The sequence below is a fragment of the Babylonia areolata genome, chromosome 22, assembly GCF_041734735.1.
Source record: "Babylonia areolata isolate BAREFJ2019XMU chromosome 22, ASM4173473v1, whole genome shotgun sequence".
Classification (NCBI taxonomy): Eukaryota; Metazoa; Mollusca; class Gastropoda; order Neogastropoda; family Buccinidae; genus Babylonia; species Babylonia areolata.
Window position 1 is genome coordinate 11,745,215 of NC_134897.1, and position 27,500 is coordinate 11,772,714.

The window sequence follows — 27,500 nt, forward strand, 5'->3', positions numbered from 1 at the left end:
AGCATGTGAGGAATGTTTTGTCCGCCATCTACCTGTTGATGAGCTCAGAGCTATTTTGTGGGTTGTTTTGACATATGTACGACAGGTGGGAAAGTCAGCTCAACTGGGAACTGACAGCGAAAGCAGGCCCGCGTGTGTCTTTCCCATTCCACTTCAGCAGGGGCCGGGAAAGGAATGCTTTGCCTTTTGGGTCATTTTCTTCAGAACGGGGATAAAATCTCTTTCTGTCTGTCTGTCTTCACACCATGTGAAGTTCACCTAGCGTCTGTGTGTGTGTGTGTGTGTGTGTGTGTGTGTGTGTGTGTGTGTGTGTGTGTGTGAGACAGAGACAGACAGACAGAGACAGACAGACAGACAGACATAGAGAGAGACACACACACACACAGAATGGTATGTATATGTTCATTTTTTTTTCACACACGCGCCCGCACCACAAAGAGAGAGACAGAGAGATGCAAACGTATCTTGTAAACTAAACAGAGAGACAGACAGACAGACAGATAGACAGACAGAGAGATTCCAGGTTCCAGATGGGTTAATCTGTTCATAGACTCTGAACATTATCGATCATAACAGTGTTCAAGTACATTTTTGTATGTTGATTTGTGATTTGTAAGTTTTCTGAAAGTACAAATATGTAAAAAAAAAAAAAAGAAAAAAAGATCAACTCCGACTTTAGCCGGGTTTTTGCGTGCTGCGTCACATATCACTTTTATATTTCATTAAGACAAGGATCTTCAATACGTTTGTATGTCAGGAGATACTGTGGATAAGATTTGCTAAGGTTTTTTTGTTTGTTTGTTTGTTTGTTTTGTTTTTATGGGAATGAAGATCTTATCTTGATCTTGGGTGTGTGTGTGTGATCACAATGATTCGGTTGGAGAGAGAGAGAGAGAATGAAACCAAGTGTTGTATGCCTGTTTTCTCAAGAACCACCACGTGAGCCTTGAGAGATCTTGGGCCCATGCTTACATGCTGATTCGCTTGCGGTTTTAAACTGATGTATCCATGTTTAACTTATATGAACGATGCAAGTGCAATGTTTATAAGACAACCCTCTCCCTTTCAACAACCCCCGAAAAGTACCCCCCCCCCACACACACACAAAAAACAAACTTACTTCCAATTTCAATACGTTGAGCATGTATAATTCCTTCCCCCCCACCCCGCCCCCAAGGACCCAAAACTGATTCAGTACTGTGGAATTATGTACCATTTCACTTGGAATGTTTTCTCAAAACAAACCCAAGACAGCAGTTGCTGAGAACACACACACACACACACACACATACATACACCACCACCACCCCTCCCCCCCACGCCTCCCCACACACACAAGCAGAGAGAAACAGGTAAAGCAGGTAGTAGACGAGGCACGTGAAGAACGGACTAATTGCCCACTTGCCCGCGAATCCCCCGGCTTTCAGGGGTGGTAATTAAACCAAGTCCTTGACCTTTGGCCATAGACCAGCCTCGCTGTCGACACGGGTTTCGGGTGGCAGCGATGGAGATGGGGGGGGGGGAGGCCATGTACCCCGAATGGACACTTGGTTTGCTGCCATGGGCATTGCATTTCGCACCTGCCTTGACACGTCAGAAAGTTTGTGACTGGTGGTCTGTGTTGTTGATTGAGTTAGGTCAGTTGGCTGACACTTCTATTGGCACTTTTGGGGGGTATTATTATTATTATTATTATTTGTATTATTTGTATTTCCTTTTATCACAACAGATTTCTCTGTGTGAAATTCGGGCTGCTCTCCTAAGCGCGTCGCTACACTACAGCGCCCCCCTCCCCCCCTTTTTTTTTAGTTGTATTTTTTCCTGCGTGCAGTTTTATTTGTGTTTCCTATCGAAGTGGATTTTTCTACAGAATTTTGCCAGGAACAACCCTTTTGTTGCTGTGGGTTCTTTTACGTGCGCTTAGTGCATGCTTCACACGGGACCTCGGTTTATCGTCTCATCCGAATGACGATAATAATAATAATAATAATTGTTATTATTATTATTATTATTGTTTCTATAATTATTACTATTATCATTATTGTTATTATGTTTCTTCTTCTTCTCATTGGTTTATTGTCTAGTTATTGCAAGGTACCAACTCTAGACACGCACGTATTCGCTCCTTTCATTTCGCACAAAAGACAAAGAGCAGTAACAGAAAAAAAGGGGAAGAAAGGGGGCCTGAGTATGAAATTATTCACATCGCAAGGGAAGGAACTCACGTGACTTCAGCAGTTCATGTAACAAACTGCTGAGAGTTTTTACAAAAAAAAAAGAATAAAATAAAACGGTTTTTTTTTTTCAAACAGTCACTACATAATTGAGGCACATAATTCCTTTTCTGTGTCTATGGATCAGAATCTATTTCTTCCATGTGTGAAGTTTCTGTGTGCGTGCGTCCGTGTACTGATGTGTGTGTGTGTCTGTGTGTTTGTGTCCTGTTGATGTGAAGCGCTTTGAGGGGTTTGAAACGCTGCAGAAATGCATTAATATTATTGTTGTTGTTGTTATTAAAATCCCTAAACGTCACAATATAAAATATCTCACATTTAATATAATTCGTCCCCTGTCTTTTTCCCCCCCCTCTAGTACTTATAATAATAATAATAATGGACACTTATATAGCACACTATCCAGAAATCTGCTCTAGGTGCTTTACAAAAACGCTTTGTTAACATAAAACATTACATCTATGTTACACACACCCCAAAATATGACTACACACACACACACACACACACACACACACACGCACGCACGCACGCACACACACACTGCGTACATACATTTTAACAATACATGTGTATCTAACAGCTACCCTAACACATACGCACACATAGGCAGGCACAAACTTACATAAACGCACGCGCACACAATACACATTCATATACATGCATGTAGTTATGTACACATACATATGTATACATACATAGTCAAGCACAGCTAACGCAAAGGAAGTGGACTTCTGCTACTACTAGCACTACTCCTACTACTACAAACTACCACAACATTACTACCACAACCTCTACTACTACCACCACTGCAAATTTGACAATGCTGATGATGATTTTTGCAATATGGTTTCAAAAGAACACACGTGGTATGTTTCAGCCCTGACTGTGAAGTACATCACAAAGAGATTCATCATGGAATACGACCCTGATCTTGGTGAGTACTCCACGAAATCAGGGTGGGAACTCAACCCCCCCCCCCCCCCACCTCTTCCCTCCTCCCGCCCCCCTCCTGCCCCCCCCCCCCACACACACACATACACACACACCCCTCTCTCTCTCTGTCTCTGTCTCTCTCTCCTGCATGTATGTATGTGTCCGTATATCTGTGTATGTTTATATATTCGCCCGTATGCACATAAAGTACTTCCATCAATGAAGGAATTTGATCTCTCTCTCTCTCTCTCTCTCTCTCTCTCTCTCTCTCTCTCTCTCACGTATGTGTGTATGTATCCGTGTGTGTATCTATGTATGTTTATATATTCGCCCGTATCCACATAAAGTGATTCCATCAATGAAGGAATTTGATCTCTCTCTCTCTCTCTCTCTCTCTCTGTATCTCTGTTTACAGATTGATAGACAGACAGAGAGACAGGCAGGTAGGTAGGTAGGTAGGTTGATATAAACCGGATTTTGTCCTTGCTTATGCAAAACGAGAAAGTGGCATATTCATTGAGATTTTTCAACGGTTCGGTTGAATACTAAGTTCGTTGCCCTTTCTCTTCTTTCTTTCTTTCTTTAAATTTATTCTCGTTATAATCCACTTTCATTCATTTTTTTTCTCTTTAAAAAAAAAAAATCTTTCTTTCTTCTCTCCCCCTTTTTTTTTCTCATCAATTAAATTTTTGGGCTTCATCTGCTCCCTTGCCAAAAGAGGACTTAACGAACAGGATTCAGTTTTGTTTCTTTTCCATTAACCGTTTAACTTTCTGGCACCATGCTTGTGTGTGTGTGTGTGTGTGTGTGTGTGTGTGTGCGCGTGTGCGATTGAGTCGCATCTGTATTCACGTGTGCGCCCAACGCTCAGTTGCGCGCCGTTTCGATTTTTTTTTTTTTCCTTTCGTGAAGCCAGGACAGGACAGATGTAAAACATCTGCTTTCTGGTCCGATTAGTTTAGTCTTGGCTGCATACATTGGGGAGGGGGAGGGGGGGGGGGGGCGGGGGAGAAGAAGAAAAAAACGCTTGCTTGGTGTGTATACTCCTCACTTCAGCTGCAGAATACAGTTTCTTTTTTAGCTTCACAATTTGTAAAGGCGAACGAGGAGAGAAAGAGAGACGGAGGTATATATAGGGCCCTCCCCCTTGAAGAAGGCGCCTTTGAACAAAACATTAAAAAAAGAATTGACGAACAGAGGAATGGAGCAGAAGAAGAAGGAAGAATGGAGCAGGAGAAGAAGGAAGAATGGAGCAGGAGAAGAAGGAAGAATGGAGCAGGAGAAGAAGGAAGAATGGGGCAGAAGAAGAAGGAAGAATGGAGCAGGAGAAGAATGAAGAGAAGGAAGAATGGAGCAGGAGAAGAAGGAAGAGAAGGAAGAATGGAGCAGGAGAAGAAGGAAGAGAAGGAAGAATGGGGCAGAAGAAGAAGGAAGAATGGAGCAGGAGAAGAAGGAAGAGAAGGAAGAATGGAGCAGGAGAAGAAGGAAGAATGGGGCAGGAGAAGAAGGAAGAGAAGGAAGAATGGAGCAGGAGAAGAAGGAAGAATGGGGCAGGAGAAGAAGGAAGAGAAGGAAGAATGGAGCAGGAGAAGAAGGAAGAATGGGGCAGAAGAAGAAGGAAGAATGGAGCAGGAGAAGAAGGAAGAATGGGGCAGGAGAAGAAGGAAGAATGGGGCAGAAGAAGAAGGAAGAATGGAGCAGGAGAAGAAGGAAGAATGGGGCAGGAGAAGAAGGAAGAATGGGGCAGGAGAAGAAGGAAGAGAAGGAAGAATGGAGCAGGAGAAGAAGGAAGAATGGGGCAGAAGAAGAAGGAAGAATGGAGCAGGAGAAGAAGGAAGAATGAAGCAGGAGAAGAAGGAAGAATGGGGCAGGAGAAGAAGGAAGAGAAGGAAGAATGGAGCAGGAGAAGAAGGAAGAATGGGGCAGAAGAAGAAGGAAGAATGGAGCAGGAGAAGAAGGAAGAATGGGGCAGGAGAAGAAGGAAGAGAAGGAAGAATGGAGCAGGAGAAGAAGGAAGAATGGGGCAGAAGAAGAAGGAAGAATGGGGCAGAAGAAGAAGGAAGAGTGGAGCAGGAGAAGAAGCACAAGCAGAACAACAGAAAGAAGAAAAGGGTGGAGGAGGAGAAGAAGAAGACAACGACGAGGACGACGATTTATGATGACTAATAACTGAAAAAGATGAAAGTGAAGAAAATGAGAAGAAAATGATGATGATGATGATGATGATGATGAAGAAGAAGAAGAGGAAGAAGAAGAAACTGAAAATGAAGAAGAAGAAGAAGAAGAAGAAGAAACTGAAGAGGAAGAAACTGAAAATGAAGAAGAGGAAGAAGAAGGAAAAGAGGGAAAGAAAATGAAGAAGAAGAAGACAACGACGAGGACGACGATTTATGATGACTAATAACTGAAAAAGATGAAAGTGAAGAAAATGAAGAAGAAGAAGAAGAAACTGAAAATGAAGAAGAAGAAGAAGAAGAAATGAAGAAGAAGAAGAAGAAAAAAAGAAGAAGAAAAAGAAGAAGAAGAAGAAGAAGAAGAAGAAGAAGAAGAAGAAGAAGAAAAAGAAGACAACGACGAGGACGACGATTTATGATGACTAATAACTGAAAAAGATGAAAGTGAAGAAAATGAAGAAGAAGAAGAAGACAACGACGATTTATGATGACTAATAATTGAAAAAGAAGAAAGTGAAAAAAAAAGAAGGAGAAGAAGAAGAAGGAGGAGAAGGAAGAAGAAGAAGGAGAAGAAGAAGAAGGAGGAGAAGGAAGAAGAAGAAGGAGAAGAAGAAGAAGACGGAAACACTTGTACAACAGGAAGCTGACGAAAAACAAGAGGGTGCAAGAGAAATGGAAGAGAAGACGATAGTTTTGTTATCTGTTTATCCCTGCTATTCATTTATTCATAATACCAACCTTTTATCTACTGTGTTTATTGCGTTTCGTATTTCTTTTATTCCTTATTTTATTATGTATTCAAACTATTTACAAATCAACTGATTTATTTATTATACTTTTTTTCATAATTTCATTTCCAATTTTATTACCATTATGATTATTTTATTTTAGCAAGACTTCTAAAAAAACAAAACAACAACAACAACAACAAAAAACAACATGAAAACAAGCAAGCAAAAACCACCAGATGTTACAGATTGAATAGCTTTGTCACAACAATAATGATACTACTACTAATACTACTTAAAATAACAATAATGATAATAATAATAATAATAATAATAATAATAATAATAATAATTGTAGTAAAGGTATCAATACGGAGATAACTTTCACGCAGACAAGTCAAAGCACCTTCAGTTTTCACAGCAGTCATTCACACGTGTGCATAACATACATAGTGTCACCGATCGTTCATGCACTGTATCTCCTCGATCGTTCATGCGCTGTGTAATATCCTCAAGGCCTGACTAAGCGCGTTGGGTTACGCTGCTGGTCAGGCATCTGCTTGGCAGATGTGGTGTAGCGTATATGGTTTTGTCCGAACGCAGTGACGCCTCCTTGAGCTACTGAAACTGAAACTGTGTAATATCGGATCAGTTCGCTTCGTAATACAGGGTCTACACGTACACTGCACCACATTGTTATGTATTGGATCACGTGGCGTTCATTTTGTATGTCACTGTGTTGCGCTGTGTTGTTTCTGACTGGTTTGATGTCATGTGATGTGTGATGTGATGTGATGTGATGTGATGTGATGTGATGTGAGGGGATGTGATGATAAATGTGTAACGTGTAAGACGTGCTGTGTGATTTGATGTGATGTGATGATAAACGTGTAACGTGTAAGACGTGCTGTGTGACTTGATGTCATATGACGTGATGATAAATGTGTAACGTGTAAGACGCGCTGTGTGATTTGATGTGATGTGACGTGATGATAAATGTGTAACGTGTAAGACGTGCTGTGTGATTTGATGTGATGTGATGTGATGTGATGATAAATGTGTAACGTGTAAGACGTGCTGTGTGATTTGATGTGATGTGATGTGATGTGATGATAAATGTGTAACGTGCAAGACGTGCTGTGTGATTTGATGTCATGTGACGTGATGATAAATGTGTAACGTGTGTAAGACGTGCTGTGTGATTTGATGTCATGTGACGTGATGATAAATGTGTAACGTGTAAGACGTGCTGTGTGATTTGATGTGATGTGATGTGATGTGATGATAAATGTGTAACGTGCAAGACGCGCTGTGTGATTTGATGTGATGTGATGTGATGATAAATGTGTAACGTGTGTAAGACGTGCTGTGTGATTTGATGTGATGTGATGTGATGATAAATGTGTAACGTGTGTAAGACGTGCTGTGTGATTTAATGTGATGTGACGTGATGATAAATGTGTAACGTGTAAGACGTGCTGTGTGATTTGATGTGATGTGATGTGATGATAAATGTGTAACGTGCAAGACGTGCTGTGTGATTTGATGTCGTGTGACGTGATGATAAATGTGTAACGTGCAAGACGCGCTGTGTGATTTGATGTCATGTGACGTGATGATAAATGTGTAACATGTGTAAGACGTGCTGTGTGATTTGATGTCATGTGACGTGATGATAAATGTGTAACGTGTGTAAGACGTGCTGTGTGATTTGATGTCGTGTGACGTGATGATAAATGTGTAACGTGTAAGACGTGCTGTGTGATTTGATGTCATGTGACGTGATGATAAATGTGTAACGTGTAAGACGTGCTGTGTGATTTGATGTCATGTGACGTGATGATAAATGTGTAACGTGTAAGACGTGCTGTGTGATTTGATGTCATGTGACGTGATGATAAATGTGTAACGTGTAAGACGTGCTGTGTGCAGAGGGGAAGTACACGAAACACGAGGACTGGGACAATGTGGAGTTGGTCGTTCACCTCATGGACACCTGTGATAAGGTAACGAAGGAAAATAATATCATGTACATAAATATTAACAATAATAAGACAGTACTTTATATGGCACAAACATTCCACGTAGTACATAATTCTTATACTGCTCCCAATAATTATTTATTTATTTATTTTTGAAGCCCCATCATCTGCACCGTTTCAGTGGCATTACTCCCACGCCGCTCATTTAGATTCTCCCCCATACACGGCCACACTCGGGTTCGTCCGTCACAGTTCCAGCGTCGGCAGTCCTCAGGGAACCGTCGATGTTAGGTCGCCAGGAGGCGCTCCCAATAATGTTTGTCGATTCGAAAGTTATCTGCTGGAAACCGAACAGTTCCATCCAGCTAAAGTAGCTCACTTTGATCGCTGTTTTATTGTTTTACAAACATTGTACAGATCTATCAGTGTACAGATCTATCAGTTTCAAACCACCCCACCCCCTCCCCCGTCTCCATCACCATTTTCTGGCTTTATTAAATCAATATAAAATTGCAAAATGCATTTTCCTGAATAATGTACGCGCGACAATCACTCTGGACAGGTCCAGATTGTTCGACATAATTAATATGATCGGCGGATCGGACGCGTTCTTCCTCTCTGAACATTTCGATCATGACGTCATATCTGTGACAAGTCAGGATGACGTGAGGAGCACACACTACGAAAGTGACTGACTCTGTAATATCTAATCATGGCAGGGTGTGGGCGTGGGGGTGGGGGTGGGATAATGAAATGCAGATCATTGTCGGATTCCGTGAAAACGAACGCTCATCTAAAGAAAATAACGAATTTTTCTCTCCAAATGATTGCGGAAGTTTTGTCTCTCAGTTATCACAGAACTCTTCAAACGCGCATGCATAGTGCGAATTAAGTTTAACTCGCTTGAACCAAAGGAGTGTGGCACCTAGATCTGTTGATTCAGATCGTCGTTTTTCCTTTGCACAAATCATTCCCTGAATAATGTAAGTTTAGATGGTCGTTCGTAGACATTATACACAAAGTGATGAGGTCTTTGCACAAATCATTCCCTGAATAATGTAAGTTTAGATGGTCGTTCGTAGACATTATACACAAAGTGATGAGGTCTTTGCACAAATCATTCCCTGAATAATGTAAGTTTAGATGGTCGTTCGTAGACATTATACACAAAGTGATGAGGTCTTTGCACAAATCATTCCCTGAATAATGTAAGTTTAGATGGTCGTTCGTAGACATTATACACAAAGTGATGAGGTCTTTGCACAAACCATTCCCTGAATGATGTAAGTTTAGATGGTCGTTCGTAGACATTATGCACAAAGTGATGAGGTCTTTGCACAAACCATTCCCTGAATAAAACTAAGCGGCCTCCTTCGCCTCCTTACAATATCTTTTTCGCGATCTGTCGAAGCGACCTGCTAGCTAATAATTAATCTCATGCAAGGAAGTCAGTGAGAAGAAGTCTACTTTTACTGACAAAACAGCGAATGTAGATTGGTACAGTGTTAACTCACTCAGTACGGCCAGTCCTCTCTCCTCCTCTACACAACCCCTCGGATGTCCAGTGGGTGTCTGAATGACCCAACCTTTAGCTTCCGTCGTCAGAACTGTGGTATTCTTTGTCAACATTCACCTCTTCAGTATAAGAGCGTTCCGCTTGCAATATTTTGATGATGGTAACTGGGGTGAAACGCTGTTAACGTCGTCTCTTTCGCCGTTCGTATGGAAAGAGTTCAACCACACTGAGTGAAAGACACAACAGACATTTATGCCTTGAGTCATACTTCATGTTTTGGATGAGTAAGATCCGTTAAAAACATTTCCCATTCTATAATCACATTGATGTCCCCTTACATGGCAACATTTTGCTGCTCCTGGGTTGTAAATACATCGATGCATCGATGTAACTTCCATACTAAGCAGAAGAAGTTACTATCTTAACAAAAAAATCGATAAAATGACTACAATTAATCAATGCGTCGAAATATAAGACAATGGTGATGTGTTTTCTGGAAGAAAAAGAAATAATAGTGTAACAGTGAAAAGACAGAGGGAACACTTTTTGCTTCTTCACAATGTTTGTGCCTTCTCCCAGAAGTGCATTGTCCCTATAATTAGAATGTGTGGAAAAATATGTGATTTTCTACTGTATTTTCAAGCCAAACTCGTGTTAACAAAAACGTTTCCAGATAACATGAATTTGCTTAAGTTTATCACATACACACGCGCGCGCGTACACACACGCACATACACACACACACACACACACACACACACACACACAGATACACACACACACACGCACGTGCACACACACACACAGACACGCATGCACGCACGCACGCACGCAAGTGCACACACACACAAACACACACACACATAAACACACACACACACACACACACACACACACACACACGCACACACACACACGCACACACACACACACACCATGGGTTCATGAGCGTGCTCTCCTGTTTTATTTGGAAGGCATTTTTCCATCATCATTTTGTTAACTCAGTTTACAAGCATGAAACCAAACTCATCACTGCAGCCCTGTTTCACATTTTTTTTCAAATTAAGTGCAGCGTATAAAACGCAAACTTCCCTGGTTTGTGCTGTGTTGAAAGCGTGTGCTCTTTATCTTTTCTCGCGACAGACTATTCCTGTGAAAGTATGTTCTTTCGGGATAGAGCATATCAGAGCGCGCGCGCGCGCGTGTGTGTGTATGTGCGTGTGTGTGTGTGGAGGAGGAAGAATTTTGTTCAGAATATTAATGCATACATTTGGGTATTATTATTATTGAGTGAGTGAGTGAGTGAGTGAGTGAGTGTGTGTGTGTGTGTGTGTGTGTGTGTGTGTGTGTGTGTGTGTGTGTGTGTGTGTGTGTGTAAGAAGAAGAAGAATTTTGTTCAGAATATTAATGTATACATTTGAGTATTATTATTGAGTGAGTGAGTGAGTGAGTGAGTGTGTGAGTGTGTGTGTGTGTGTGTGTGTGTGTGTGTGTGTGTGTGTGTGTGTGTGTGTGTGTGTGTGTGTGTGCTTGGGTGATCGCGTGTGTACTTGGCAGACTTTCACAAATTCATTATCTCTGGAAATACGAGTACACAGTAGACATCAAATTTTGCACCTATGAGAAGACAACAAAACTTGCGAAGAAGCAAGAAACACGTGGTCATTTTACTGTCATGCTACACATTTCATTTCTTCTTTACAAAACTTTTGCATTTTGATGTTGAATATTGACACATTGATAATTAACAGTCGTTTTATCATTCTTTGTTAACTCTCTCCATACGAACGGCGAAAGAGACGACGTTAACAGCGTTTCATCCCAATTACCATCATCAAAATATTGCAAGCGGAACGCTCTTATACTGAAGAGGTGAATGTTGACAAAGAATACCACAGTTCTGACGACGGAAGCTAAAGATTGGGTCATTCAGACACCCACTGGACATCCGAGGGGTCTGTGTAGAGGAGAAGAGAAGACTGGCCGTACTGAGTGAGTTAAAAAAAATAGAAACTACGTGTACTTGGCATGGAAGTAAAAGTGGTGCATACATCTGCAAGGTGCAGCCAAATCATGCCGTGTAATGGGCCATCAATCTTAAATATTCCATGGGAAATATTTTCAAAGGAGATCTCATGCACCCAGAACACTGAATTTCAAAAGGGGAAAAAAAGGCTGTCATGTTTTACCCCTTGGTGTGAAGGTCTTACTTTATCTACCGTCATCGTTTGTCGGTAAAAGTCACGTTCTCAGTGATTTACAGCGCTTTCTTTTTAAGCACATCATTATCAGCACGCGGATCTTAAGGATCTTTCGCGAGAACACATTTCTGATAAGGAGACGAGGAAAGCCGCTAAATTTTATTCGGAAATTAATTTGTGTATAAGCCTCATCACTTCGTACATGATGTCCACGAACGGCCATCTGAATCAACACATTTACTTGCACATACACAAACGTATGAGATGGTCAAGAATCGCTTTTACGCTTTGACTCGCACTACGCATGCGCGTCTGATGCTATCACGAGAATCTCACTAACTCTTTTTTTTCTTTTTCTTTTTTAACCGGTAACAAAATAGATTGGTGCGGTCGTAAAATGAGAGAAAGATTCGGAGTTTCTGAAGATCAGTTTGCGTTTTCACGGATTCTGACAATGGGTAGCTATTTTGTTTGTGGCGTTCGTGCCGAAGATCATAATTTTGGGAAAAGAACTTGGAGGTGTCCGGAGTGATTATTGTGTATATTGATAATACCCCCCCCCCCCACCCCCACCCCAAAAAAAGCGTCTGGAGACTTAATTACGCTTTATTAAAGCTGAAAAGTCATGAGATGCGCAGTGCATTCCTTGTGAGAGGAGAGGCATAGGTCTCAACTAAGGTTGAACAGTTCGTGAATTTCGGACAGCTCGTTTGACTTGTGTGGTGTTTTCTCCTGCATGTGCTTGACTTTGTGTGACATGCAGTATCTTTGGCCTTTTTTTCTCAAGGCTGCGTGATTCCTTCTGTTCCTCTTCATGTGCGCTCTTGGGCTGCAGCTCCCACGTTCACTGGTATGTACGATTGGGTTTATACGTGTGTGACAGTTTTTACCCCGCCATATTGGCAACCATACTCGGTTTTCGGGGGTGGGGGTGCATGCTGGGTATGATCTTATATCCATACCCCCACCGAATGTCAACACGGATTACGGGATTTTTGTAACGTGCGTGTTTGGTCTTCTGCGTGGGTATATATACCTAGGGGGGTTAGACACTTGCGGGTCTTCGCTTCATATCTGTTGACCTCGGAGATGGGAAAAATCTCCGCCCTTAACCATCAAGTCGCCTCCCTTAACCATCAAGTCGCCTCCCTTAACCGTCAAATCTCCGCCCTTAACCATCAAGTCGCCTCCCTTAACCATCAAGTCTCCTCCCTTAACCGTCAAATCTCCGCCCTTAACCATCAAGTCGCCTCCCTTAACCATCAAGTCGCCTCCCTTAACCGTCAAATCTCCGCCCTTAACCATCAAGTCGCCTCCCTTAACCGTCAAATCTCCGCCCTTAACCATCAAATCGCCTCCCTTAACCATCAAGTCGCCTCCCTTAACCATCAAGTCGCCTCCCTTAACCATCAAGTCGCCTCCCTTAACCACCAAGTCGCCTCCCTTAACCACCAAGTCGCCGCGAACTGGGTTCGAACCCAGAACTATCAGATTCCAAGTTCCAGCGCTTTAACTGCTCGTCTGTTTCGTCTGTCTTCTGTTCTGATAGAGTTCTGTTGTTGAAGCGTTTCAGGGATGACAGATATCTCCATCTCCGTATTAAATATCTCCACCCTGTTACACTTGGGTATTGATAATAAATATATGGTACATCCGTCTTTTCTAAATACATGTGCTTTTATTTCTTTCTAAAATATGATTATTCATTTGATGAATCAGACTAGCTACCGTGATCGCGAATTCAAACACACACACACACACACACACACACACACACACACACACACACATCCATCCATCCATCCATCCATCTATCCATCCACTCTTACTCAGCCCCTTTGCACACACACGCACAGACACACACACACACACACACACACAGACACACACACACACACTAACACACCTGTTTCACAAAAAATTTTACTTCCGGAGACCAATTCATCATGTCCAAACATCTGATCAGAGCCTGTCTCAGCCCAGAGCGGCACTTTCCTGATCTAGGGCCAACCCAAACTTGGACGATACCTGACAGACACGTGTTGGAGCTGAACCTGTGATTCTGGGCCACGCTCTTCTTGCCCGTGTGTGTGTGTGTGTGTGCCTTGCTTCGTGCCACCCCCATGTTGAATTTTACCCCGGCCTGATTGGTTTACCAGTGAAGGCTGTGCTATTGCCCCGTCTAATAATAAATCATTGTGAAGTCATGGTGTTGACCTGTGCTCCATGTCCCATCTCCCTTTTCTTGTGCATGTTCGTGAGAAAGCGAGAGAGAGAGGGGGGGGGAGAGAGAGAGGGGGGGGGAGAAAGAGAGAGATGGAGAGAGAGGGGGGAGAGAGAGGGTGGGGGGAGAGAGAGAGGGGGGGGGAAGAGAGAGAGAGGGGGAAGCGAGAGAGAGGGAGAGGGAAAGACAGGGGGAGAGAGAGGGGGAGAGAGAGAGGGGGGAGAGAGAGAGGGGGGAGAAAGAGAGAGAGAGGGGGGAAGAGAGAGGGAGGGGGGGAAGCGAGAGAGAGAGGGGGAAAGAGAGAGAGGGGGGAAAGAGAGAGAGAGGGGGGAGAGAGAGGGGGGAAAGAGAACGAGAGAGGGGGGAAGAGAGAGAGAGGGAAAGAGAGAGAGAGAGTGTGTGTGTGTGTGTATCTGTGTGTGCAAGTGTTCCTGTGTGTCTGTGTGTGCATGAGCATGTACCTTCGTTGGTGTGAGTGTGTAACAAAACAAAACAAAAACGATAGTAGAATTGTTGTTGATATTTTTGTTCCACATTCTGGACAAAAGAACCAGTTTTCAACCAGGATTTTTAAACAACAACAACGAACAACGACAACAACAACAACAAAATAATAATAATAATAATAATAATAATAATGATAATAATCATGATAAATTTAGTATTAAAATATATATATATATATATATATATATATATATATATATAAATCTTGCAAATTACGCACACACAAAAAACAACAACTCTTTGATGCAAATCTCTCCACCCCCACCCCCACCCCCCCCCCCCCCCTCCCAACTCCAGCCCCACACCCCACCTTTGAATCAGAAACGTTATCAACTCCTATCTTCCTGTAGGCAGAAACCCCCCTGTGGAGGTAAGGACCCCCCCCATTCCCCCCCCCCCCCCCCCATACCTCCCCCCCTCACCCCCACCCCCACCGCCTAATCACCTTGTAAACGGGCATAACTGGGACTGCGCCACGATGTCTGTCCCTTCTCTGCCTGCTGCTGCATCTCTCCCGCTCTGTCAAGTCCTCTTTGTGGCTAATCACTTCATATCAGGCTCCTGACGGCAGTGTGTGGTGATAGAGGTTTTTTTTTAATTATTGATGCACCGTTCGCCGTGGGGTTGTTCAGTGTACGCCGTTTCCTTCCTGCAGTGTTTCTGATTTTTTGGGTTTTTTGGGGGGTGTTTCTTTTCTGGTGTGTGTGTGTGTGTGTGTGTGTGTGTGAGCAGCTGAGTAAGCGCGAGTGTGTGTTTGAGTATGTATGATGTATGATAGATAAATAAAAAGGTAATTAGGCAGTTATACAGAAAAAATATGGAAGGAAAAACACAGATAAACAGAGAGAAACAGAGAACCAAACAGACAGGTAGGGAGACGAAAAAAAAACATTGTCACTCGGCTGTTTCCTACCTGGCTCTTGCATGCATGCACACACACACACACACACACACACACACACACACACACTACACACAAACACACACACACACATTCACACACACACACACACACACACAAACACACACATACATACATTATCGTCAATTGTGTCCGACTACGACCATCAGAGCGAACAGCAGAGCAGGCAACTCCAAGGCCAACTGTCTGGACTGGAATGTTGATTGTGGTGGACAGTATCTTGCCCAAGTTACACTCTTATCTCTCGGCTAAGAGGATTTTCGGACAACCGGTATTGGGATGGTGTTCCCAAAGGCCAACTGGCTCCCTTAGGCTGCTGCAGCACTAAAAGCCAGTGCAATCACGCCGCCTGTTTTGAGAGACATGGTTCTTACAAAAGACTGAGCTGTAAATGAATTCCCATTGTTTATACACACACACACACACACACACAAAACACACACACACAGGGGGGGAGGGACTGAGAATATGACATAACGGTACTGATATCCATTTCAGTCTGAAACTACGTGATGGCTTGTTATCTATTTATTTTCGGGGGCCGGGGAGGGTGGGGGAACAGGACGAGGGGGCGAAGGGGGGGACGGGGAAGTGGCTGGCATGCCCTTGGCGTCAGCCAGGCCCGGGCGATGCAGACACCTGCGGTAATAACTGTCATTCGGACCTTCCCCTTCGCTGTACCTGTTAGTGGTACATCCTGGGTTTTGTCGTCAGAGAAGGGAAGTGAGCGGTACACGTTCTCCACAAAGGGGACCCCACGTGTCTGTACACGGACTGAACGGGACACGTCAGTTTCAGTGGAGAATAAACCGAACAACAAGAGTGAACAGTTGAGAATAGATCGAACCACAAGAATGAACGGCGAACATCATCACCATGCAGAATAACTCAAACAAGAAGAGTGAACGACTGACATTATCAACATCGAGAATAAACTGAATAACAAGAGTGAAGGGCTGACATTATCACCATGCAGAATAACTCAAAGAAGAGGAGTCAACAGCTAACATTATCACTGTCGAGAATAAAACAAAAAACAAGAGTGAACGACTGACATTATCAACATCGAGAACAAACTGAATAACAAGAGTGAACGGCTGAAATCATCAGCATGAATAACAAACCGAGACAGTATCACCACGCAGAGTAAACTGAATAACAAGAGTGAAAGGCTGAAATCAACAGCATGAATAACAAACCGAGACAGTATCACCACGCAGAGTAAACTGAATAACAGGAGTGAAAGGCTGACATTATCACCGTCGAGAATAAATCAAACAACAAGAATGAACGGCGTACATCATCACCGTGGCATGATGGCCTACAGGTAACGCGTCCACCTAGGAAGCGAGAGAATCTGCGAGCACTGGTTCGAATCACGGCACAGTCGCCAGTATTCCCCCCACCCCACCCCCTCCACTAAACCTTAAGTGGTGGTCTGGACGCTAGTCATTCGGATGAGGTGATAAACCGAGATCCCGTGAGCAGCGTGCGCGTAGTGCACATAAAAGAACCCACGGCAACAAAAGGATTGTCCCTGGCAAAAGTCTGTAGAAAAATCCACTTCAATAGGAAAAGCAAATACGAAAAATTGCACGCAGGAAAAGAAAAAAAAGCGTGGCACTCTCAGTGTAACGACATGCTCTCCCTGGGGAGAGCAGCCCGATTTCCACATAGAGAAATCTGTTGTGACAAAAAAGAGTAATACATTACAAACTGAATAACAAGAGTGAACAGCTGACATTATCACTGTCGAGAATGAATCAAACAACAAGAGTGAACGCTGACATTATCACCATCATAGTTAACCGAATAACAAGAGTGAAAGGCTGACATTATCACCATCATAATTAACCGAATAACAAGAGTGAAAGGCTGACATCATCACTATCATAATCAACCGAATAACAAGAGTGAAAGGCTGACATCATCACCATCATAATTAACCGAATAACAAGAGTGAAAGGCTGACATCATCACTATCATAATCAACCGAATAACAAGAGTGAAAGGCTGACATTATCACCATCATAATCAACCGAATAACAAGAGTGAACGCTGACATTATCACCATCATAATTAACCGAATAACAAGAGTGAAAGGCTGACATTATCACCATCATAATTAACCGAATAACAAGAGTGAAAGGCTGACATTATCACCATCATAATTAACCGAATAACAAGAGTGAAAGGCTGACATTATCGCCATCAGAATTAACCGAATAACAAGAGTGAAAGGCTGACATTATCAAGAGTGAAAGGATGACATTATCGCCATCATAGTTAACCGAATAACAAGAGTGAAAGGCTGACATCATCACCATCATAATTAACCGAATAACAAGAGTGAAAGGCTGACATCATCACCATCATAATCAACCGAATAACAAGAGTGAAAGGCTGACATCATCACCATCATAATTAACCGAATAACAAGAGTGAAAGGCTGACATTATCACCATCAGAATTAACCGAATAACAAGAGTGAAAGGATAGCATTATCACCATCAGAATTAACTGAATAAAAAGCGTGAAAGGCTGACATTATCACCACCATAATTCACCGAATAACAAGAGTGGCCGGCTGACATTATCACCACCATAATTAACCAAATAACAAGAGTGAAAGGCTGACATCATCACCATCATAGTTAACCGAATAACGAGAGTAAACGGATGACATTATCACCGTATAGCACGGTAACCATCGGAGTTGTAGTATTTTTGAAAGACGATGGAGCGATGGCTGTCCCATGTGCAGCGGTGAACAGCGCTTGATGAAAGAATGAAGCTGACTGCTGCAAGGAGATGGCTGTCTGTGACACACGCCTCACTCCACTGAGAAATCCGATTTGACAGATGAACGTGCATATTCACGTGGGCATAAGACTCAAAATACGCGAATTATGTGCGTGAATATGCTTAAAAAAAAAACCCAAAACTAACCATTCTCCTTCCTTCTGAACTGAAACAGCGCATGTGCAAAAATGAAGATCAACAATTTTAGTTTCGAAAAGGTTCAAAGCCTGAGGTTAGATCTATATCCTTTTCATCTGCTTCAAGAAAAGGAGAGGGTTGGGGCGGGGGGGGGGGGGGGGGGGGGGGGGGGGGGGGCGTGACGAGGGATTGGATGAAGGGAGCGGGGGAATGGAGGGATAGGTACATACCTGACCAACGGATACGCTGGCCAGACCATGTGGAGTGATGGCCAAGAGGTAACGCGTCCGCCTAGGAAGCGAGAGAATCTGAGCGCGCTGGTTCGAATCACGGCTCAGCCGCCGCTATTTTCTCCCCCTCCACTAGACCTTGAGTGGTGGTCTGGACGCTAGTCATTCGGATGAGACGATAAACCGAGGTCCCCCGTGTGCAGCATGCACTTGGCGCACGTAAAAGAACCCACAACAACAAAAGGGTTGCTTCTGGCAAAATTCTGTAGAAAAATCCACTTCGATAGGAAAAACAAATAAAATTGCACGCAGGAAATTTTTTTTTTTAAATGGGTGGCGCTGTTGTGTAGCGACGCGCTCTCCCTGGGGAGAGCAGCCTGAATTTCACACAGAGAAATCTGTTGTGATTAAAAGAAATACAAATACAAATACCTTGAGAGTCTACATTATGCCACCTGTTCGCATTTTTTTTCCCGTGACGAAGAAAACGAGATATATGAAATATGATTTTTTTTTTTTTTTTTTTTATAGGGAGGGGATATAATTTTGTTGAAAGCGCACGCACAGGTTCTCACCTCCCATTCCTTCCTCACTCACACAGAGGGAGTGAGATAGAGAAAATGAGTGCGTGAGGGGGAGAGAGACAGTTTGATAAGCATACTTAACGTATAACACGCAGTGCCTTGGGCGTAGCTTTCAGTTACAGACGGGTTGGCTACGTAGAATTACACTCGTGTTGTCTCTGTACTGTGCTTTGAGCATGTGCCAGTTTGATACACCTTGCGTTCGCAGCGCTTTTGCAGAACTGTTTTTCCCAACTTGAGACGGATTTTAATTTAGTGTTGTTAACGTACCGTATAATGAGTGTGCGCATGCGTACGGCGTGTGAGTGTGTGCGTGCGTGCGTGTGTGGGTGCCTGTGTGCGCGTGTGTCGACGTTACTTGTTGTTTGCCTATATAAGCACATACATGCGTATAAACTACATCCACACAACCGGAGAACACATCTGGCTCTGTTGCAGTCTCTCTCCCTCTTTCTCTTTCATTCTATGTGTGTGTGTGTGTGTGTGTGTGTGCGTGCACGTGCACGTGTGTGCGTGTGTGTCCCCGGGTCTTTTCATGTTGAGCGAGTTATCTGTTGTCAGTATGTTTCAGTGCAGAAAATCATGGCACGCGGATTTCACATTCCTTCCAGTCTGTGTATTCTGATTTGTAAGATTCGCAGTTTCAGCACTGTGGGATTTCAAACAAAATAAACCACCGTTTTCACAGCTCTCATTTTGTAGTTTTGGGTGTGGTATGAATACTTAAATATACTGATGGAGTTTTTCATACTTGTAGCTTTTATGGTTGCGCATACATATTCCGTCTATGAACACTTGGTTCCTAAAATTGCATCTACTTAACCACACACATGGGCGCGCGCGCGCGCACACACACACACACACACACACACACACACACACACACTTTTCATGCTCTTTTTGGGAAAAACAACAACGAAAAGCCCTCCTCCAAGAAAAAAAATATAACAAAAACCAGGATAAATATTTCGGGGTGGGGAGGGGGCGGGAGGGAACACGGGTATGGGGTACATGGGGGAATACACAGCTCACACGAAGAGGCCAATATTGGCAGAATGTTTTTTTGGAAATCATGCAGATAAGAAGATCTGAAGGGGGGGGGGGGGGGAAGTGGGGAGGGAGAAAATGGAAAGACAGTACAAAACGAAGACAGAAAGACAAGAGGTTAAAAAACAACAACAAGAACTATTGACACAGATTGCCACAAGACGGGCAAACAAATTGTAAGATTTCTGTGCGTGAGTGCGTGCGTGCAATGATCCTCGCAGCCCCAAAGTGGAACAATGTGATCTGAACGCAGTCAAGTTACCTTGGAAACCCTTTATTTCTTTATTTCTTTCCTTAACAAAAATTGGACAACCCAACACAGCGGTCAAAAACTACCTAACAGCAACATGTAATCGAGAATACGCAGAGTATGAAAACTCGCCATTTTATCTGTGCGGGCGATTTCCTTATATGTGTATCAAGAAGACAAAAAAAAAAGTGATAATATACAGTAAGAAAAATAAATCAACAGCAAACAGCGGAGAATTTATTAACCCTTTCTCCCTCAGCGCCCCCTCCCCTTCTGTCTCCTCTGCAGCCTTGGTACAACAGGCTTTCCACACTGGACCAGCACGCTAACATTGCGCGAAGAGGCATCTTCCCCACCCACCCCATTCTCTCTCTCTCTCTCTCTCTATTTTTCAGCATGTGTGGTGTAGCGTATATGGGTCAGTCCACGCTCTTTGGATTCTCCTTGAAACTGAAACTGGGAAGAAAACCTTCTCCGGACGGATCATTTAAACAGCTTCTGAAATCAGGTGAACTTCCCACTCGCTTTACATGTTTTCGCTTTACCCACACTGACGGCTTATAGTATGCTTTCATTATCTTTTTTTTTTTTTTTTAAACAGGAAATTACGGAGAGAAAACACTCGCTCTCACTTACTGCTTTCGTCAGATTCTGCCCATATGAGTGTCCTATAATATTCTTTCTAAAATCAGGAAGGAGGGCAGGATTTGAAAGATTTCTGGGCGTCAGTGAAACGTCATCCACCACAGACGCCATCCTGTGACAGAAATGCTGATGGCCTTTAAAGTCGAAGGCAACAATTCGGTTAACAGCCCGAAGTTGGGGTTTTTGTGTGTTTTGTGTGTGTGTGTGTGTGTGTGTGTGTGTGTGTGTGTGGTTTTTGTTGTTTTTTGTTGTTGTTGTTTTCGTCAAGGGGAGAGAAACAAGTGAAGTTTTCCCGACATGCCCCATGCATCCCACGTTAACTCACTCAGTACGGCCAGTCCTCTCTTCTCCTCTACACAGACCCCTCGGATGTCCAGTGGGTGTCTGAATGACCCAACCTTTAGCTTCCGTCGTCAGAAGTGTGGTATTCTTTGTCAACATTCACCTCTTCAGTATAAGAGCCTTCCGCTTCCAATATTTTGATGATGGTAATTGGGGTGAAATGCTGTCAGCGTCGTTTCTTTCGCCGTTCGTATGGAGAGAGTTAAACCTGAATCGGTGACTAGGACATGTCAGTCGTCTCCCGCACGGCAGGGGGTTCCCCGAATGAAAATGTTTTCCCCACCCCTTCGCATCCTATCCTGACGTCTGTGATTCCATTCACATTGATGGTGTCAGCGTTTGTTCGCCGGTGTGCCCGTGCGTGCCTGTGTGTGCACTCATAGACGCACCGGCACTGCACGAATGCATGCGCGCCGGCGCACGCAAGCATGCACTGACGCACGCACGAGCGAGCAAGCGGCAAGCACATGCTAAAGAAGGTATCTCTTCTAAGCATTGTTATAGCTGTTGGAAGAAATTATTTAACCGCCAACCCCACATTCTTCACCTCTTTTCCCTTGCATTAACCCCTCGCTATTCCAAGGACAATGGGTAGCTGCAGGGGTGGGACAGGGGCGGAAGGGTGTGGAGAAGGGGGTAGGCGACTGAAGAGAGGGGGATCAGACAAAGGAATGATATAAGCAGTCACGCAGTACATCAGTCTTCACAAGTGGCTGGCAGAAGAAGTAACGGTCTGCCCGAATCAAGTGGGATGGCATCGGTGATAAACCCACGGCTGCTGTGTGCATAGTCCCATGACATCCAGAGGGTGTGATCCAGTCTATTTTTAGATCAGTGGGGGGGGTCTGATCACGTCTGTGATGAAGGGTCCAGACAGGGACAAGGGACTGAAGTGACGTCAGCCAAGTGGGCTGAACCTCGAAAGTACTTCACAAGTAACAGTTCCATGAACAAAGGGAACACAAAAGACATAAATTGAGCGTGCGCGCCGCGTGCAAGCACACACTGACACACACACACACACACCGGCACACACACACACAACGCAATACACGCACGCGCGCGCGCACACACACACACACACACAACGCAATACACGCACACACAAACACGCAACACTGACACCGACACACTCTCTTTCTTCTGTTTCAAATGGGGCTTTGGCCTTACATTGAATGGATTCTGATTCTGATTCTCTCTCTCTCTCTCTGTCTCTCTGTCTCGCTCTTTTTATGTGTGTCCCTCTCTTTCCTTTTCTCTCTCTCTCTCTTTCTTACATACTCTTTTTTTCTTCTTCTTTTTTTTCTTTGTGAATAATCTGTGAGAAAATGAAAAGGGAATTCTGTCTGTCTCGCCAACTCCCCCCCCCCCCCTCCCCCCTTTCCGGCCATCAGCTAGTTGTATATCAACCCTATTCCCCCCTCTCCCGCCCCCTGCCCCCCACCCCACCCCCTCCCCTCCTCCTCTTCACAGTGTAAAGAAAAATCGCAGTCAAGTATCACAATCAATCTGCTGAAGTGGTGGGAGACGTCTACTACGGTCCTCCCGAATTGTTGCGATGGCGTGAGTGGCTTGCTTCTGCTCTGTGTATAGTCAGTGTCTTCCTCGCCGTCAGGGGCGCTGCATCACTCGGCAGATAACAACAACAGGAAGCAAGGAAAGAAAAAGGGGAAAAACTGAAACATGGCGCCGAATTCAAGTCAGCCAAGTGGCTGGGCCCTTTTGATTAACGGTATCGCAAACGAAAATAGAGTCGAAGTAACTATATTGAGCTTTACTGCGCGCCTGGCGCACTGACATAAACACGCGGGCAGGTATAAGAGAGAAAGAAAGAGGGGGGGGGGGGGGGGGGGGGGGGGGGGAGGTTACTACATTCCATGCAGTTCCCCTCCACTGAGGCAGCAGTTATGGTTTCACTTTTCACGGTCTGTCTCCCGATCTGACAGTCTGCCTCATGCCCTATCCCCTCTCTCTCTCTCTCTCTGTCTCTGTGTCTCTCTCCCAATGATCTCATGATGTCTCTCGATCTCTCAAGGACAGATTGGAAGAATAGGCGATGCCTAAAATCTTAATCCTTGACTGATAAAAAAAACGTTCTGAGTTCTGAGGTCTCTCTCTCCGATTTCTTTTTCTTTTTCATCTTTTGTGCGTGCGTGTGCGTGTGTGTGTGTGTGTGTGTGTGTGTGTTCGTGTGGGTGTGTGTGTGTCAGTGTGTGTGTGTGTGTGTGTGTGTGTAGTAGTAGTAGTAGGCGCGCTTTTGTGTGTGTGTGTGTGTGTGTGTGTGTGTGTGTGTGTGTGTGTGAGCAAGTAAGCGCGACTGTGCGTTTGAGTGTGTATGTGACAGAAAAAGAACTGAATAAATGTTTGTGTGTGAGTGAGGGCATGTTGTAAAAGCTTTCAGCTTATCCAGTTTACCCTCAATAAAACATTTGTTCATTGTTCATTTGTCACAGTTTGTATGTTTCTCTCAGTTTTAATCGAGTGTTCACCTGAACAAACGTTGCCATGTAAACGATTTGTTCCTGTTGAAGAAGACAGCGGTTTGAAAACGAAAGTTTAAATTCAGCTCACATGGCAGCAGCACGCACGACAGAGAAGATCACAAAGCTCAAATCAGAGTCTTTGCTCCTTTCCCACCGGTGCTGGAACTGACTGGACCTACCGAACCACATAATTATCATCCCCAGGCGTAAAATTAAGGCTGCCAGTGCTTAGATCGTTCACACACACGCGCGCGCGCGCGCTATTCATCTCGAGCCACATTTGTGCTTTTATCTCCCTTTACGTGTACTTTATGAAAATTTTAAAAAGTGTTTTAGATTCAAAGCTTATGAAAAACAAGTCATTAATTTTCTTCTTCTTCTTCTTCTTGTCAGTTTTTCTTCTTCGTTCGTAGACTGCAACTCCCATGTTCACTCGCATGTACACGAGAGGGCTTTTTTTATTATTTATTTTTTTACGTGTATGACCGTTTTTACCCCGCCATGTAGGCAGCCATACTCCGTTTTCGGGGTTTTGCATTCGGGGTATGTTCTTGTTTCCGCAACCCACGGGACGCTGACATGGATTACAAGATCTTTAACGTGCGTATTTGATCTTCTGTTTGTGTATACACACGAAAGGGGTTCAGGCAAAAGCGGGTCTGCACAAAATGTTGACCTGTGAGATCGGAAAAATCTCCACCCCTTACCCACCAGGCGCCGTTACCGAGATCCGAACACCAGACCCTCAGATTGAAAGTCCAACGCTTTAACCACTGGGCTATTGCGCCCGTCTAAAAGTCATTTAAAACTTGGGGACGAACACGGGTATGGATCTACAACTTTTCTTTTCAATTAATCTAGCTGAATGAGATTGAGAGACATTTTCATTCAGCTTTCCTCTCCCCGTGTCATTATGTTCTAACTGATGTACTTACTTATTCATTTATTTCATTTCTTCTTCTTCTTCTTAATAATAACAATGATATTATTATCATTATCATTATCATCATCATTATTATTATTAGTAGTAGTAGTAGTAGTATCTTTTTTTGTTAATGTTTTTCACAAACCTAGGATTGGCTCTCAAAGCCTGAGATCAGCGCATTGAGTTCATCTGCTGCTTTTTTTTTTTTGCTTTTTTTTTTCACGCAGATGTGGTGTAGCGTACATGCGAGATCTGACGCTTCCTAATCGACATCTGTCTTTGAAAATGTTAAAAGTGGAAATCGCTGCAATATACTAAAACTGAAGCTGTAATCCGAGTCGTTAACGACGTACGATGTGTGTTCAGGAGGACAGCGACCCTCTCCGCTACCTCAAATGGGCCGACGCCTTTGTCATCGTGTACAGCATCACCAGCCGGCCCAGCTTCGAGACAGCCCGAGAGTACGTGGAGAACATCTCCCACTACCTCAAGAGACACGCGCGAGACTGCCCCGTTGCTCTGGTCGGCAACAAGATCGACCTGGAGAGATACCGGTGAGTGCTGACTGTTGGCCTGGGAAAGGTGTGACAAGCTCACCTGAAGAGGTGCAGCAGGTGAGTGATAAGTGAGCTGGAAAGGTACAGCCACGTGCGTGACAGCTGACCAGGAAAGATACAGGTAAAAGCGTGACAGCTGACCAGGAAAGATACAGGTAAAAGCGTGACAGCTGACCAGGAAAGATACAGGTAAAAGCGTGACAGCTGACCTGGAAAGATACAGGTAAAAGCGTGACAGCTGACCTGGAAAGATACAGGTAAATGCGTGACAGCTGACCTGGAGGTAAAAGCGTGACAGCTGACCTGGAACGATACAGGTAAAAGCGTGACAACTGACCTGGAAAGATACAGGTAAAAGCGTGACAGCTGACCTGGAAAGATACAAGTAAAAGCGTGACAGCTGACCTGGAAAGATACAGGTAAAAGCGTGACAGCTGACCAGGAAAGATACAGGTAAAAGCGTGACAGCTGACCTGGAGGTAAAAGCGTGACAGCTGACCTGGAAAGATACAGGTAAAAGGGTGACAGCTGACCTGGAAAGATACAGGTAAAAGCGTGACAGCTGACCAGGAAAGATACAGGTAAATGCGTGACAGCTGACCTGGAACGATACAGGTAAAAGCGTGACAGCTGACCTGGAACGATACAGGTAAAAGCGTGACAGCTGACCTGGAAAGATACAGGTAAAAGCGTGACAGCTGACCTGGAAAGATACAGGTAAAAGCGTGACAGCTGACCAGGAAAGATACAGGTAAATGCGTGACAGCTGACCAGGAAAGATACAGGTAAAAGCGTGACAGCTGACCTGGAAAGATACAGGTAAAAGCGTGACAGCTGACCTGGAAAGATACAGGTAAAAGCGTGACAGCTGACCAAGAAAAGACAGGGAGACAAGCGACAGGGAAAGATGTACGTAAAAATGGATCGAGAAAGAGATGTGGCAGCTTGAAAGATGTAACTGGTAAAAAGGTAAGGGTGGTAACGGTAGAGTGGTCACCAGTATTTATATACAACAATTCAAATTGAATTTTTGTTCACCATCAAAACCGAAAGTTGTGTGTTGGAAACGGATCATCGGTCAAAGCTGTTCATTGATATACGATCATAAAACAGATCTGTCAAAGTTTTAAACTTTCCCTGTTTTTACCACGACTTTTGGGCCTGGACAAACAGGTACAAAATCGTTATTAACTCACTCAGTACGGCCAGTCCTCTCTTCTCCTCTACACAGACCCCTCGGATGTCCAGTGGGTGTCTCAATGACCCAACTTTTAACTTCCGTCGTCAGAAGTGTGGTATTCTTTGTCAACATTCACCTCTTCAGTATGAGAGCCTTCCACTTGCAATACTTTGATGATGGTAATTGGGGTGAAACGCTGTTAACGTCTTCTCTTTCGCCGTTCGTAAGGAAAGAGTTAAACACACGTTTGGGTGTATTTTACACAACACTCTCTCTGGACAAGTCAAGCGCTTTCGACAACATCATGATCAGCGGATCTGACACATTCTCCCATTCCAAATGTTTCCATCATGCTGTCTTCTCTGTGAGTCAGGTCAGGAAGACCAGATGTACGTGCACTACTAAAGTCACTGACTGTTACATCCAAGCCTGTTCTAACTTTTCTCCGGCAGTGACGGGGGAAAAAAAAGAAGAAAAAAGCTACTCCTTTTTGGAATTCGTGAAAAAGCACGTTCATCTTCAAAAACTATGTTGTTTTTTGTTTGTTTGTTTGTTTGTTTGGGGTTTGTTGTTGTTGTTGTTGTTTAAATATTATTACAATAATTGGCCTTTGTTCCATTTAGAAACTGGAATGCTCTTCACACGCACATCCATCATGATAATTAAATGTAATGGTGTGAAGTTTGAGAGTATATGTTTGATAATGATGATCTTTAGTGAAAACCGTTGACTGCATATGAGGAGTAAAAATATGTTCAAGAAATAAAAGAGGGGAAAAAAAGGAAATATGGTTCTTTGCCTGTGTCGTTACTTCGGTTTCTGCTTTACATCACTAATCAAATTTGTTCTACGTTTTTAAAGATATTCTGTAGTTTGAATTGTTTTCCTTCAGG

At 43.7% G+C, this 27,500-nt stretch overlaps 2 protein-coding genes across 2 annotated transcripts in view; one reads left to right on the plus strand and one right to left on the minus strand.

Moving 5' to 3' along the window:
- Window positions 1–27,500, minus strand: part of LOC143296914 (NAD-capped RNA hydrolase NUDT12-like) — a 127,263-nt gene that overhangs the window by 75,415 nt on the left and 24,348 nt on the right. The gene's annotated exons all lie outside the window — the stretch shown is intronic.
- The window catches only part of LOC143297335 (ras-like protein family member 12), a 57,738-nt gene that overhangs the window by 28,789 nt on the left and 1,449 nt on the right, over window positions 1–27,500 (plus strand). The window contains exons 2-4 of the mRNA XM_076609628.1: window positions 3,115–3,171; window positions 8,005–8,078; window positions 25,237–25,424. Of these exons, the coding sequence (XP_076465743.1) occupies window positions 3,115–3,171; window positions 8,005–8,078; window positions 25,237–25,424 (319 nt within the window). The remainder of the gene's footprint in view (window positions 1–3,114; window positions 3,172–8,004; window positions 8,079–25,236; window positions 25,425–27,500) is intronic.